We start from the raw sequence: 15,196 nt of genomic DNA on the forward strand, positions 1-15,196 counted from the left end.
GTTGCTCATTTAACTTTGCAATGTCCCATTAACTTGTTTGTTATAATGACTTTGTAACGAAGTTAATATTTTTATATTGGTGATTTCTGGCATAATGACCAGAAGCGACAAACTAACTAAACGTGTGATTATATGTCAATTTTTTTTGTTCCTAACATTTGCATATATTTGAAAAAAAATTTGCATTTTCTTAAATAATAATTCACGTGTTTAAATTTAAATACACGCGTACTTTATAAATTGGTTATCGTAACCAACTACATGAATCTTGTTAATAACAAAAACAAAACAATAACTTTTGATAGCTCTATGATGTTTATTTTTGCATTGCCACATTTGTATTTTAATACATTCGCATGTAATTTTAAAATGTCTTTTAAAAAAACGATTAAACATGCAATAATAAAAGTCATTGTAAAAAAAAGTTAAAACATGAATAACTAAATTTTCATTTACTGAATAGGCACAGAGCCCAAATCTGTAAACCAACATGATCGTAAAACAAAATATGCAGATCATTTAAAACAAAACGGATATATACCATATGCAATGATGTATATACACACATATGAGTCTAAACATTGTGTATAAGTTTAAATAGTTACTGGTTAAGCTTGAAAGTTTCTCGACTAGAACAATATTATTCACGGAGTCATTAAATATAGACAAGTAATCTGTTCAAACTTGTTAAAACTAACAAACAGTTGACTCATCATTTTTTCGACTAACTTAGAGAAACACCTCCTTTTTTGAATTAAATTACATAAGGAGTACATAGGTTGGGCTTTAGTTTGCATTATGAAACTACTTATTTTATTCTTTAAAAATAGGTAGATTACACGATTGTTTGTATTTTCTTCAACACTTTTTCAAGACAAAGTTTGGAACTACAAAAAATAGGATATGGTAATAGTCGTAAACAAGATTAGAAATATGGCATGCAATTAAAATGTTTTTAACAATAATAAAAAAGATAATGAATTAGAAGTCATAAAAGCAAAATCAAAAATGAACACGAAGACAGTGATTGATGGGTCTATAGAAAGCGCTGGCTCAAACTAAAATATATTATTGTGCATTTGTTGTAAATGAAGCCATAATATGTTTGTATTTTACGCCTTTTTTAGCTCACAAAAAATGAAAGCTTAACCTTTTTTATCACTTGTTGTCCCGTATCCGTTTGTCTGCATGTCATTTTTCCACCCACTCCCGTATGTACGATTATTCGATTTTTTTAAATCTTCTTCAGAACATCCGGGCTTATTTCAGCCAAATTTGGCACAATTCATTATTGCGTAAAGAAAGTTCAGACTTCTTTGAAAAAAAAGAGCTATGTTTTTTTTCTAAGGTAGGATAATTAAGAATTTTCGAAAATTTGTTGTTGTTTGTTTTTTGTTTTTTTTGAAACTTCAACAAAATATTTGGCTAAAAAAGCTGAAACGTCTGCGCTGGCATCTTCATGTAAATTGTTGTCAGCTAAACACTTCGGGCCACATTTGGAGCAGGGGTCGAATATTAAAACAGGGAATTATGGGGAAAATATTAATTATCTTTTTTTTTTTAAACACAATCGACCAGAAAGCTGTACCTCGAGTAAAAACATGCTTATAAGGTAGCAACTTTGTTGGGTTTTTTTGTATATGGGGAGAGACTTGGGTTTGATTAGAAAAAAAAAATTAATAATAAAAAATAAAATAGTAAAACAAATAATGAACACGAATCCATAAAAGCAAAGTAAAATATTTTACTAAAAAGGCTGAAACGTCTGTGCGGGCATCTTCATGTAAATTCATGCCAGTCAAACATTTTAGGGCACATTTGGAGAAGGAATCGAACATTTACACATGGATTTATAAAAAAAATATTTATAATTAAAAAACAAAACAAAACAAAACAAATATACAAAAAAGCTGTAACTTGAGTGAAATCATACTTATTAGGTAGATACGTTTTTTTTTCCAAATCATGATCCCCAAAGTAAATTAGGCCACCATAGGGATTGATTTTGTATATAGGAATAAATAGAGAAAAATCTTTAAAATTCGTTTTTTTTAAAAATCATACAGAAACTGTTATATGTATTGTAGCATTCTCAGTTAACGTAAATGGTAATTATTCTAATCATGAACCCCGGTGATAGGGTGGAGTTTACAACTGGTGTCAAATTTCTAAAACGGAATATGCATAAAACTTATTTGTTTAATGATCTTATTATCAAATACTAATTGACCAGAGAAGCTGTAACTTGTGTGGAAGAATTATAAGAAACGGTATATTTCACTTTGTTCTCAAATCATGATCTATGGAGGCAGATTTGGGCTTTATCAGAAACAATTTTTGGACCCCACACAGGTTTGAAAGTTTGATGAACATTTTTTAAATATATTACCAATTGTCAACCATCTTAAGAACAGTAATGTTCAATATCAGCAAGGACTAGGACATAACCCTGTTTAATAGTGGACCTAATGTCAAACGTTATAATTTTTGGAGATAAAAAATGATCATTTTAAACAGGATTGCTTCAGCTACATAAGCAAGACATTTTGTATATTATGTCATAAAGCATGTTACGTATTAAACCCTCTCTAAATTGCCTTTTTTTATAGGATTGTCGCTATTCATTCCTTTAACTCCTCGTAAGGAGTTTCTGGGTCACGTTGACCTAGTTCGGTGTAATCTCCCTCTGCAGCTGTGTTGTCTCCCTTTAGGTTTGTATAGTTTTCTTCTTCAACCGTACCCTGTACATCATCGTAATGTTGTGTCATAATTTGCGTTTCGAGTTTGTCAACATCTGTACCCTGTAAGTCATCGTAATGTTGTGTCATGTTTTGAGTTTGAAGTTGGGTGCTTTCTTCGCCATGTTTACTTTTCTGATGAATATTTCGATATCGTCTGTCATATACAATAAACATTGCCACCATAAACCATGTCAAGCCCAGGAGAATAGAAACAAGGGAGATTGCAATAATACATGATCTTGATGCCACTTCTCCTGAAAATACAAAATACAGCGACTAAATTGTAAATATAACGTTTTAAGAAATTATTTTTCTTCGTGTTTTTGTTTTGTTTTTTCTATGCTATACTTAAACGCACCTGCTGATTCCATACTTGAATTTTCCAAAAGGTTATCTTACAAAAGAAACCAACATTTTGATTTTCGTATATAATAAATTAGAAGGACAATTATTATTTTAAATAACATTCTCTGGGCAAGATCAGCATGATATTGGTCTATAACCAATTGTTTGAGACTGGACAATTGATAAGCAATACTGATTAATTGTTCCACTTTGTTTTGATTAAGCTTTAAAAAAAAATTACTCCGTTCCACTTAATCATTTTTTTTTTATTTTAAGGGTGTCTTGTTAGTTCAAAACATGCTGATTAATTCAAAGTAACCTTCAGCGTTGATTGTGATTCTAGTGAGTATTTGTCCTTTGTATGATAGTGTGTAGTTTCCAAAATAAGTATGATCCTTCACGGGGATGAAGCTTTCGATCACGTGTTTGTATGACACATCTCCTGTAGAAAGTATTGTCCTCGCAGACACTTGCACAGGACCGTCCCACTTGAAGTCAGATGATTGTGGAGGAGGGTTAGCAATGATTGGAACAGCAACATTTATTGTGGTATCCATTCCACTTTTTGACCCATATGTGGATTTGAATCTACCGGCTTTATCAAATCTGGTGTTACCTGTAAAATGCAATTAATACAAATATTCCATATACCTTTCATATAATAAATTTTGTTGTGAGCATTATTAGTTTTTAATGATTTCTATACGAACATGAATTTAATTGACATGCATTTAAAATGTTTTATCTGTAAAGTAATATATTTTGACTCCTTCTCTTAAATGACTTTTTTTCCAATTCAAATAACCGAACATGACTAGCCCGATCTTAAAGAAAATAGTATTCTAGACAATTTTTAATGTCAAATTGTTCCTTTTCTCAACCAACATTCTTTCTAATTGTACACTAGCCAGTTAAGACGTTGATAACAAATGGACATGATTCTTACATAGAACGTTGATGTTTATCACTTTATCTGTGTTGTTGAATCCTGTAGATGTCCCTCTACATCTGTACGTGTCTGTGTCGGTACATTGAGCCGTGTCTATGGTGTAGTTCAGCCATGTCCCCTGTATCTTACGGAGTTCAGTCTCTGAATGGCTCCTACTTAGGCGTATTGTTGGGGCGGGGTTTCCATCCACGCGACACGATATTCTCAATAGTGCGTTTTCATTCAATTCGATTTTACTTTTTATTTCGCCATTCATATACAAGAGAATATCATCTAAATCTGAAAAGAAGATGATGAAATACATTATTTCAACCAAGTTGTTTGTATATTGTTTGATCATATTTGTCGAAATCTTCCTTTTTCAAAATAAAATAGAGAGCATTCTGTTCTCCATAGCTAAAGTGTGTTCCCTTATGTTCACTCATTTTTAACCCTATTAACACGATCATAAAATACTGTAAATGTATCATAGTTAGCGTGTACGATATTTCGCGGAATACGATTGTTCAACAAGTTAGCGTGGATTTGATTTAGCGCATGTCCAAATGTACTTATTTAACTACTTATATATTTTACATTTGCCGATGTTCTTAATTTCGCGGACGCTGTTTTCCGCAAAAGACACTAAATAGAATACACAGCCAAATGTAATACGTTTACAGTACGCTATGAACCCTCTAAATGGGATCACTCGTATTTTTGTTACCTAAAGTTTCATGTTGATTTTTCTTACTATAAGAAAATTGATGAGGATTAAGTGAAGCAGGATTATTTGAAATTTATTTATTTCTTATCAATAAAATGCTTCAAACAAGATGTCTATTAATATATATTTTATCAATCAAGATGTCTTCGTTTTTTTTCAATGCTTATGTTAAATTATTCCGTTTTCGAAGTTCATAAGGTATGATATATAGTATTTTTCACAGTTAGAGATCTTAATCCCGGGATATTGCATGTGCTATCACTTTTCGGAATTGTATTAATCAATTGCAGACGAGTTTTGTTCCTGTATTATATATTCTTAATGATCTCCAAATCCACTTCACAGTCTTTAACTTTATCATAAAGGAGTTTTTGTATATATGTACATTTTTTTGTAAAAGTCTTTTTTCTAGTTGCATGCATATATAGAGCAATCTTTAATCAAACCAACTAGATAGATACGTTTGATATTTTTATACTTTAATCAAAATGCACATGTTGTTCATGTTATTTGCTTCACAACCGATCATTCAATTCGTAAACGAAAATATTGCAATATTTGTTTAATAAATCGGTATTATCACGTTCTAAGATCACCCCTTTTCTCCCCAAAACTGTATACAAACCCACAAGGTTCCCGGTATATATTGTAATGGACAGAAACAAAGCATTTGAAAATATTACAACTGAATTATCAATAGGTTCATTTCCCTATAAAATACTTGCATTGGACATCAAGTTGAATGCTTTGTTTTAATGTCTTATCTCCCCGATCTGCTTTGCATCGGAATGACAGCATATCCCTCTGCACTTGTTGTTGTAATAACGTCCCCATCACTGAACGAGCATCGCTGACTCCATCGGTGCCTTTTACTCTCCACGTTATATTACACAGTGGATTGCAATCCGCTGTACAAACAAAGGGACCAATAGTCTCCCCTTCCCCTACTGTTAATTTGTCATTGATGTTCAATATAGGTTCTGGAGTGATGATTATTTTGTCCGGTCCGTCTACAAAGATAGAGAAGCATAATTTTTGTTAGTTTATGTGAATGTATTTTTTCCCCCATATCAATATCAATTTACAGAACTAATATTCTTTTTATACATCTATTAAAAGTTTTCGATATTACAAAAGCCGTTTTTTTGTGAATTTCGAAATCACATGATTGTAAAAGATTGGTATTAATACTTTTTGATCAGAGGGTATAAGATTATCAACACTACATTAACATTCTGATGATGTTTCACACAGTAATATTCTTCGTTCTATACGTGTCTTGGAGATTACGTTTACTGTGACGTGGTTAGGAATGCTTTTAAAAATCACAATGGGGATAGCATTAGAAGTAACAATTTAGGTTGTTTGACGACTGTGGTCAAATATCTGCATTGAATAAAAACCCTTTTTTCGTTATATTTGAATAAGTATGCAAAAAACTAATATTTAATAAATTCACGAAAAGACCAGGTCTAAGAAAGTATGGGACTCGATATTTTGAATCTACTGCGCAACTCTGAATGACGTATTTAAACCAATTCGCGTTCATGAAATTTGTTGAATAAATTTTAATGTATTAAACAATAATATTTATTGCGGAAAGGATTTCATAGTTTCTTTTTAAAATAAAACGTAAAAATAAATGATAACACTAAGTTAATTTAACCCACAAATCTTATTTTACGACATATACATCGGTACGGTTTTCGGCAATGCAAAGGAAACGTGGGTTTGATTTTGAACGCTGAGAAGACCTTTCACCACATAAAGGTTGCTAAAACTAAAACAATGGATGGTCTAGTGCAAACATGGACGCTCTCTTGGGCAGATTAATCATCTATTTTGATATTACAGTTGATTAGCTCAGCTGGAGGAGATGACGTCCGACAAAGCGATCTATCCAGGTTTGACCTACATTCATTGATAGAGTAAAAATATTTGTTTATCACCACAGGGTTAAGTTCGTCGAGACTGACTTTTTTTTATTGACGTCTCTTCAATTTGTTAGTCCCGGCGAATCATGCTGGAATAAGAGTAAAAGTAAAGTTGGTATGGGCATCATCGATTTTTTCTTACGCTATGCCGGTGTAATGCACTGTAATCTCAGCGAGATTCGTCGAGGCTGAATTTTTTTTCTCTCAGATTTTCAGTCTATACGAATCAGAGACGTCCGTCAAAAATTTTCAGCTTGAACGAATCTCGCTGAGATTATAATGCACTTGTGATTGCATGCTTTGGTCTCTACTCATGAATATATACATATGCCTATATAAGTTGCATCGTACATATTCGTGAGTAAAGCCCAAGGCACCTTAGATGTAATTTATGATTTAAAAAAAAAATAATCAAAATCATGTATACAAGTTTCGGCATTATAGTTCTATACACATATCAAAATGCAACAGATTTCTTAATATCTCTCATTATTTAGAGTTAATTCAAAACTATTTCAGAATTTGTATCATGATGTCATAACAAACATACGGAATCTCCTGTTGTCTCTATGCATAGCAATTAGTCGTCGAATCATGTGGCATCCAGTTTATATTTTAGCTACATGTAGAAGCTGCATATAGTGTCGACTAACTCTGATTTTTTATCAGTAATGTTTGATGCTATGTCTGAGTGAGGTGAAAAAAATGTTCACTGACAGCCATTTTGTGTGGCGTTAAATGATAGACTATCGGAAACCCATGACTCAGTAGCTGTATGTTAAGACATAAATACAGATTGAACACTTTAGCTGATGATATTTGCTATGGTATGCACACATTGACAAACAAAAATAAATTTTAAATAGGTTTAAAGTAAGTGTCAAGTAACATTTTGTTGTTATCTAAAACTCAACCTCAGATGGTGTTTTTTCTCAGTTAAAACATTGTCTTAAAACATTGTCTGGAGTTTTTTTGTGACATTCATATCAACAAATTAAAATGCCAACAAAAACCCCCCGAAAAATTGTCACTAACTGTGCAAAATTATTTACGAAATTGCATGCCAATGACATTTTAATGAATGATAACAATTTCCAAAATATAAACCCCACAATATTCATTGATTTGGCAATAAGGTAAAATTTAAACTGTACTATTCCATATATTGTTGAATGAGATCTAAAGTCCCAGAAATTTCTGTGCCATTTATTTCAATTGATTCAATTCTGTTTAATACTTTAAGCACGAGTATCCCAATCGAAAGAATGTCATTTTCTTTTAAAATTTTGTTTATTTCTGTGAATTTTAAACCATGTATTCTTTTATTGATTTTTTTTGTTTTTTATCATCAGGTATAGGAATCTACAAGATAAAGATTAGTAGTTTCGTTTATTATGAGAAACATTAAGGCTGATTTGTTTTAATCAAATCGAAAGAAAAATAAATAGTAACATTAACACAAATATTGGTTAAACATTGGATGCTTATCATGTGAATAACATACAACGTCTACTTTCAAATCATTCAGTATCTTAAAAAAATGTTTATACTACATCCTTGCCAAACGAAAAGGGGATGTTGTAGGTATAAGTCAAGGAGTTTTGATCTTGTGTGTTTTAATATTTATGTTATTGAGTGATAAAAATGCTGAGAGCGATGTTCATTCAGGTGCAGTAATACATTGTCAGCTTCCATATTTATGTTAGAGTGGTCATACATGTCAAATTTGAGAGGGTTTTTTTATTTGGGTGCATTATTGTATAAGTTTGTTGATCTATTACATGTACATGTGAAGACTTCAATGTCCCGTATAAACTTGAATAGTATTAAAATGATTCATACATAATATATAGTTGTAACAGTAATTGATGTTGTTCTACCAAATGGCTTAAAATTAAATTCGCCCTTTATACTGTGCATATTGTACATGATGTAATACCGATTTTGATTCTTTTATATGTTTTAGATTTGAAAAAAAAATCGTCAGATACATGTAGCAAATCATAAATTAAATATTATTCGTATATACCTAATAGAATCATTGTGTTCCTACCTTGCATCCTGTTATAAGGTGCAAATAGTTTATTTTTTTTTAACTTAAACATAAGAATTTGGATTTAAATAAATAAGCTTTTACTTTTTTGTGAATTTTTATACGGTATTTGCATTATAATATGGCACTGAATCATGATTTTTTTAAGTATACACTCTCAAAACTGCAGCCGTGTGTGCATACAAATTGAGTAACGCACGTTAGCGCGTTATGACAATTTGTATGCACACACCGCTGCAGTTTTGAGAGTGTATACTTAAAAAAATCATGATTTAATGCTTATATTTACATTTTTTTTAACTTCTTGCCTTGTCTGCAAATAAGATTCATACCTTAAAATTCGTATCTTATCCTAAGGGTAAGTTAATATTAATGGAAGAGCCAACGTAACAGCCACAAGCGTGAACTTTGATTTTCGCTTGTGACGTTGCAGTTTACAGCGTTCAACGTTTGTGACGTCATAATAAAACTCGTCGATTTGACCTTTGACTACTTGTTGCATTTAGAGGCATTTAAAGATCACATAATTTAATGGAAAAACACAGTAGAATGTAAATATCATAATATGATAAATTGACTGAATGTTCTGAAACAATAAAAGTTAGTAATAATGTTTTTATTTACACTAAAGTAGTGTTTAAGTAAAAATACTGCAAAATTAAATAAAAACAGAGACCAGAAGAATCAGACTGCAATATCTTTTTATCTAAGGCATTGACATATGAGTGTCTTGTTTCCCAGTGAAAGCATAACATTTGTCTATTTCATTTAAGTTCCAAAATAAAACTGTTTGTTATATCGAAACATATTTTTGACCATTTTGCATTGAAGGTTAACACAAAAAGCAACATTTTTGAACTGTGCAGAGGAAATTGCACATTTGCTCATTGTTAAATACTGAGGAGCCTTTCAGAAATTCTTTTTTTTAAATTTCTCTTCTGTCAATGTATTATTAAGAGCATATAAGAACATTGAATTGAAATGATAACAAACTATGTAGAATTGCTTCATTTCTATTGCAAGTGGTGTATTTTGATGAGCGGAAGTATTTCCAACAAGGGTATGTTTTGATACCGTTATCATGGAAACAAACATATTAATTCATCATGAATTGTTATATTCTTCTAGAAAAAATACAATACAATTTGTTGAAACATATTTTATATTTGTTTGCTTACTTAAGTGTCATTCACATACTTCCTTAACTGAGAAACTGCTTGATTAATGATAAGCTGCAATTTCATTTGACATTAAATTGGATATTGAACTCTACCGGTTTATTTAATTAATCGATCAGTTGCCGAATTGGCGTGTCAACTTAGAGCAAGTTCAATATAATAACGTTACTGGATCAACCACTGAAAATAGCTAATTTTCGTTTTCTTTTTCATCCTTATGATAAAATTTCTTAATAACGAAGAAAATAAACACCTACCCCTTTCCCAAACTTCGAAGCTTCTTTATATACCTTACACTTATGAAGAGGTTCCTTATGTCGACAATACCAAATTACATTGACCATACTTACACATTGGGTTTATCTGTACTAGGTCACTCCTATCTGACTCCAAGTCTTCTTCTATCGCTGTACAAGAGTATCTGTTGTACTTGAGATCTTTAGTTACATATAATCTCAGGGTCTCTCTGGTTTCTCCTCTTATCCTTGTGTCGTTGACAAACCAGGTGTAAGACAAGGTGAGGAGCTTGGAGTAGTAGTCAGGGGTTGAGGTTGATTGACTGGAACACGTCAGTGATGTGGCATTATTGACCTCAACGTTAAGATCTCCCGTTAACTTCGGCTGAGAGGGTTTGTCTAAAATTGATAAGAATACGTGTAAAATAATATTTTGATTTTATTGAACTCAACGTTGAGGATTTCCTTTTATGATCGTATTTAAAAGTTTGTCTAAAATAAGGACAAAAATATGAGAGAAATTAGATGCTGATTTTGACTTTAGAAATTTTGCATGCATACAAAGAAATGAAAAAAAAATCTAAAATAGCTTGTCATAGTTATTTCGTAAGAAAGGAAACAAAATGGAACAAAATTTTTATGTAGAAAGTCAAGGTTTCCTATTACGCAAGGTTTCAAAGTTTTGTCTTAAAGTAATAAGAAATAAAAAAAAAAATTAAAATGTCTTGTCATATGTTTGTATTTTGTATTTATTTCTCATACTTACTTGTCACGGTTTGTTATTGTCTTTTGTTTGTTCATTTTTTTGTTCAGAAAGGAAAACAATTAAACAATAAAATGTTTAATGTAGAAAATATTAAATGTATAAAGGCATATTTTAACGTCACTATTATGTGCCGTTACAGAAAAACATGCGGTTTTTTTTTGGCTATTTGCAATCTAAAAAAAAAATAAATAAAGCCTAAAAATCACAAAATGATTTCTTCATCTTAAATTAACTATTCAAAAAAAAAACATGTTTAAAGAAAAAAATGTAACGAATTACACTATCATTAGTTATACGATTTTGGTTTTTTTTTATATTTTTATCCATTTTTCCAAGTTTTAATTTCAATTTTTTGCGTAATTAAGAGAAGATAGAAAAAAATCTACCAATTTCAAGAAAAATAAAGTACGTAAGACTACCAACACAAAGAAAATCAGGTAATATATATCTCAATTAATAGTCGCTTTAGTAAGAACAACAGTTTATATTCTAATATCAACATAAATGCAATTGTTTTATCTTTTTTTAAATTGTTTTATTCAATTAATTTAAACATGAATACATTTTTATTCATTTAATATAAAAATCAATATATTTTTTCACTTAATATGACCTTATTTTATTTTTATAATTCCTTCAAATTTATTATTGATATCAAATAACGCACACACGCCGGACTCAAGGGCACGTCCATTATCTTTTTCTTTGCCACATTGAACTCACAGTTCATTTTGAAGATACGTGGTCACGAATGGAATTATTATATTATCATATTATATTTGACTTGATTTTGACCACTAATTTTTCTACCACGTAAATCTTTGTCCTTACAATAAGACTGGGAATTAAAACATTTGTACATTTAGTTTTGCATTATTGACTTCACTTGCTGTTAAATGTTTTTTACACACCAGATTTTCTACCAAATACCTAACTTTACCTCTGAACACCAAAGCTTTTTTTTTCAAACAGTTGCATTAGTGCATAACAAAGAAACAACCCACAGTGTACAATTCTAAACTCATCAATTAAATTCATATGTTACCCGAAACAATCAGTACAACACCTCCACCTGACCACGCAGCTTCCGCCGTAAATCCGCCATTGTAATACCCAGCGTCATCCAGAGTTATGTCCCTTATCTCAAACATGATGTTAGTGGAAGCAAACGGTCTGGTGAGGTATGTGTACTTTGTTGACTGATTATATCCTCCATAACTTACTCTACTGCTGCTTACACTAAATATAGTTCTGTGTTCTCTGTATGTGTGGTAGGCATTATATTGTCCGGATAATGGAAAGAACAATGCTGTCCATGATAGATTCACTGTGTGTCCTACCTTGGTTTTAATTTTGAAGACTGAAAAAAAATGCAAAGAAATGTTATGAATGTATGAATACCATGCATTCAATTTGAGAAAGATAACTTGGGGTAACATTACACGACAAATTTCTTCCATTAACAAATGTTAAGACAGGTAAACAGGTACTATCCAGAAGTACTATTTCAATCATCTTTTAGTTTAATGAATGTTAACTATCACGATAAGAATTCCAACCCTAAGTAGTTTTTTTCTATGGAAGATTTTTTAAAATGGAAATTTTGTGGGGGGGGGGGGGGTTGTTTGTGTTTTTTTTTTTTGGGGGGGGGGGGGGTGAAGCGGTTGGGTGGGGTGGTGCTTTTGTTTTGTTTTTGTTTTCGCTTGTTTGTTTGGTTTTTTTTGTGTTTTTTGTTTCGGGGGGGGGGGGGGGGGTATTATTCATTTTCATTCATTAGAGATTTCCATGCGTTAACAAAACATATTATTACCGAAAATTTATAAACAACCTAGTTACAGATATTGTCAAAGATGAGAAGTAAGAGAGGGATGAATGTTTTCTTATGACTTTAATAGTAGTTATGTGCAGAATATTGTTGATGTTTATGAACGTTTTTACACAGGAAGGATTGTATTACCTACAATTTATGCGTGCGAAGGTTCAACATTTTTACAACATAGCATGTTAACGACTTTAAATATAACCATTTTCATACAAGTTTTTTGCCCCAAGTTTATATTTTATTATAACGGCAGAAAATCATTTATATTTAACTGTAACATTTGTTTTTAAAAGCAGAGAAATAAAACACCATGTTTTTTACTATTTAAAATGAATAATTCAATAAATGGGGATATTTGATATTTAAGATAAGAATTTGATAATCTCGGTATTTAAATATATTATACTTTAAGATTAAGCAAGTGTATTCTGTGATTGATTTTTCTTTTAATCTTGTTTGATTGTTCAAGTGTTTTATCACGTGGTTGTTTTGAATGGTGTGAGGTTTATTATATACGGTTCAAACTATGAATTTTTTTCCTATGCATTAAACGATTTCTCGAGGTGCACTTTACAATATTTTTATTAGCTATTTATGTTGTCAATTGCTAGGGTTTGGGTTCCACCAAAATAATGTCTTCGTTTTTAATTCAGTCAATGTATAATACTTCGTTGAAAAAAAATGTATTATTCATTTTTCGGTGGGGCTATTTACATGGGTTGTGGGTTTTTTGCTTATTTGCAGAGATGTAACTTCGTGGATGCGTCGGTGTTCAGTTTCACTCGGAATACGAAAAATACTAAATCTTGTTTTATATGTTTCGTCAAGAAGTTCATTCTTTTGGCGAGGGCTATCAACGAATATCCCTTATTCTAATGAGTTCAAAGTATCTGTCATGAATTCTGTAGTAAATTGAGACTAATTATTAGTGCTCACATATATGTATTTTAGGCATATAGCTGAGAGTAACTGAAAATACAAAATAATAATTTTTTTTTTAGAAATACATTTTGAACTATTTTGTTGTTCATACAGGTTTTCATAATTATGACGCGTTTAATGCGTTGGTACCCAACATTCTGTTAAAACAATAAAAATTAAAATGAATACAACCTATTCAATGGCATTTGAAAGCACAAACTTTTATCTGGTATATGTTTATTTTTTTCTTAAAATACTTTGTAAACAAATGATCCACTTTCATGGAATTTTCATGAACTCATTAAATATTAATGTTAGAAAAATACCACTGTATGCCAGTCTGTTGTCAGCAACTGATCTCAGACAAATGCATATAAATTAGTTTTGTAGATACATTTTAAACTATGTGTTGTTCATGAAAAATGTAGGATTTGATATGACGTTTGATGAGTTAGTATCCAACACTCTGTAAAAACATCAAAATTAAAACGAGTTCAAAGTCTCCAATGGCATTTGAAAGCAATGATTACCTAATGACCTTATTTATGTCTATTTATTTTACAAAATACTTTGTTAACAGAAAATTCATTATGATGACATTTACATGAAACCATGAAATATGAATGTTTAAAAAAATACCATTGTTTGTCATTCTGTTGTCAGTAGCTGATCCAGGTGTTCTTACGTTGATAGTGATTTTGTCATACCGCAATACATCTGTCACAATGTACTGTGTATCAGTCACACGGGTCCAGTAACCACTTGTTGTGTCTCTGGTAATGAGGACGTTATAGAAGGAATAGTTTGACGGCGTCCATGTAAATATCACATTTCCCGACATGAACCTGGTTGATATTAGAAAACCTTGACCTAAAATGCATATTGTAAGTGGCATAAGCAACAGAAAGAACAAATTAAAGAGTAATCTATGTTTTTTTTTAATGTAAAGGTAAGCATAAAAGTAAATAAATGAAACAAAACTGCTCACCATATCGCAGTTACTTTAACTATGTACAATTGTTTAATGTTTCTAAAGTAGTTAATTGTTACACAGTTTTACCAATACCATTTAGTGCGTACTTATTGAACCCATATAATAACGGCCGTGTAACAATAGTTATTTTTAGAAATTAACACGTGTATAGTTGTTAAGGAGCAAATGACACTCACTGTGAACAAAAGAAAGCAGTCCACATTTGATGATAAACAAGACTTTCAAAAGCGGCAACTTGACCATCTTGTTATTTCTTCCAAAACTGCTATAACAGTGTAGGTTGATACTGAGACTTTCAAAGTAAAGAAAAATAATATCTTCCTTCTTCCTCTAAAATGTGTATATTTATAAATGCATGTGTTTATTCCTTTACTGATTTTATCACACTTGTGTCGCTAAGAACTTGCTTCCGGAGGAAGGTCAGTATAAAAGGTATCCATTATTATTAATGTGCGGTAAATATAATGTTTCCATTTTTGATTTCCATTTTTAAGGAAATAAATTTTCATCCCTGAGCAAAGACATAGTTTTTTTAATCCTCAATATGTTAT

At 31.0% G+C, this 15,196-nt stretch overlaps 1 protein-coding gene across 2 annotated transcripts; it reads right to left on the minus strand.

Moving 5' to 3' along the window:
• Positions 1 to 226: 226 nt before the first annotated feature.
• LOC128170993 (uncharacterized) lies at positions 227 to 14,944 on the minus strand. Of its 2 annotated transcripts, XM_052836756.1 has the most exons (9): positions 14,822 to 14,944; positions 14,291 to 14,521; positions 11,975 to 12,268; positions 10,257 to 10,541; positions 5,467 to 5,751; positions 4,033 to 4,314; positions 3,406 to 3,702; positions 3,100 to 3,135; positions 227 to 2,995 (listed from the first exon to the last, which is right to left on the minus strand). In XM_052836756.1, the coding sequence occupies exons 1-9, from the start codon at positions 14,886 to 14,888 to the stop codon at positions 2,622 to 2,624; spliced, it is 2,151 nt and encodes a 716-aa protein (XP_052692716.1). In that variant the 5' UTR covers positions 14,889 to 14,944; the 3' UTR covers positions 227 to 2,621. The 2 variants fall into 2 exon arrangements, with proteins under 2 accessions (XP_052692716.1, XP_052692717.1); XM_052836757.1 differs by lacking the exon at positions 3,100 to 3,135 and having other exon boundaries at positions 229 to 2,995; positions 11,954 to 12,268.
• Positions 14,945 to 15,196: the final 252 nt, after the last annotated feature.

The sequence above is a fragment of the Crassostrea angulata genome, chromosome 2 (genome assembly GCF_025612915.1).
Source record: "Crassostrea angulata isolate pt1a10 chromosome 2, ASM2561291v2, whole genome shotgun sequence".
Lineage (NCBI taxonomy): Eukaryota > Metazoa > Mollusca > Bivalvia > Ostreida > Ostreidae > Magallana > Magallana angulata.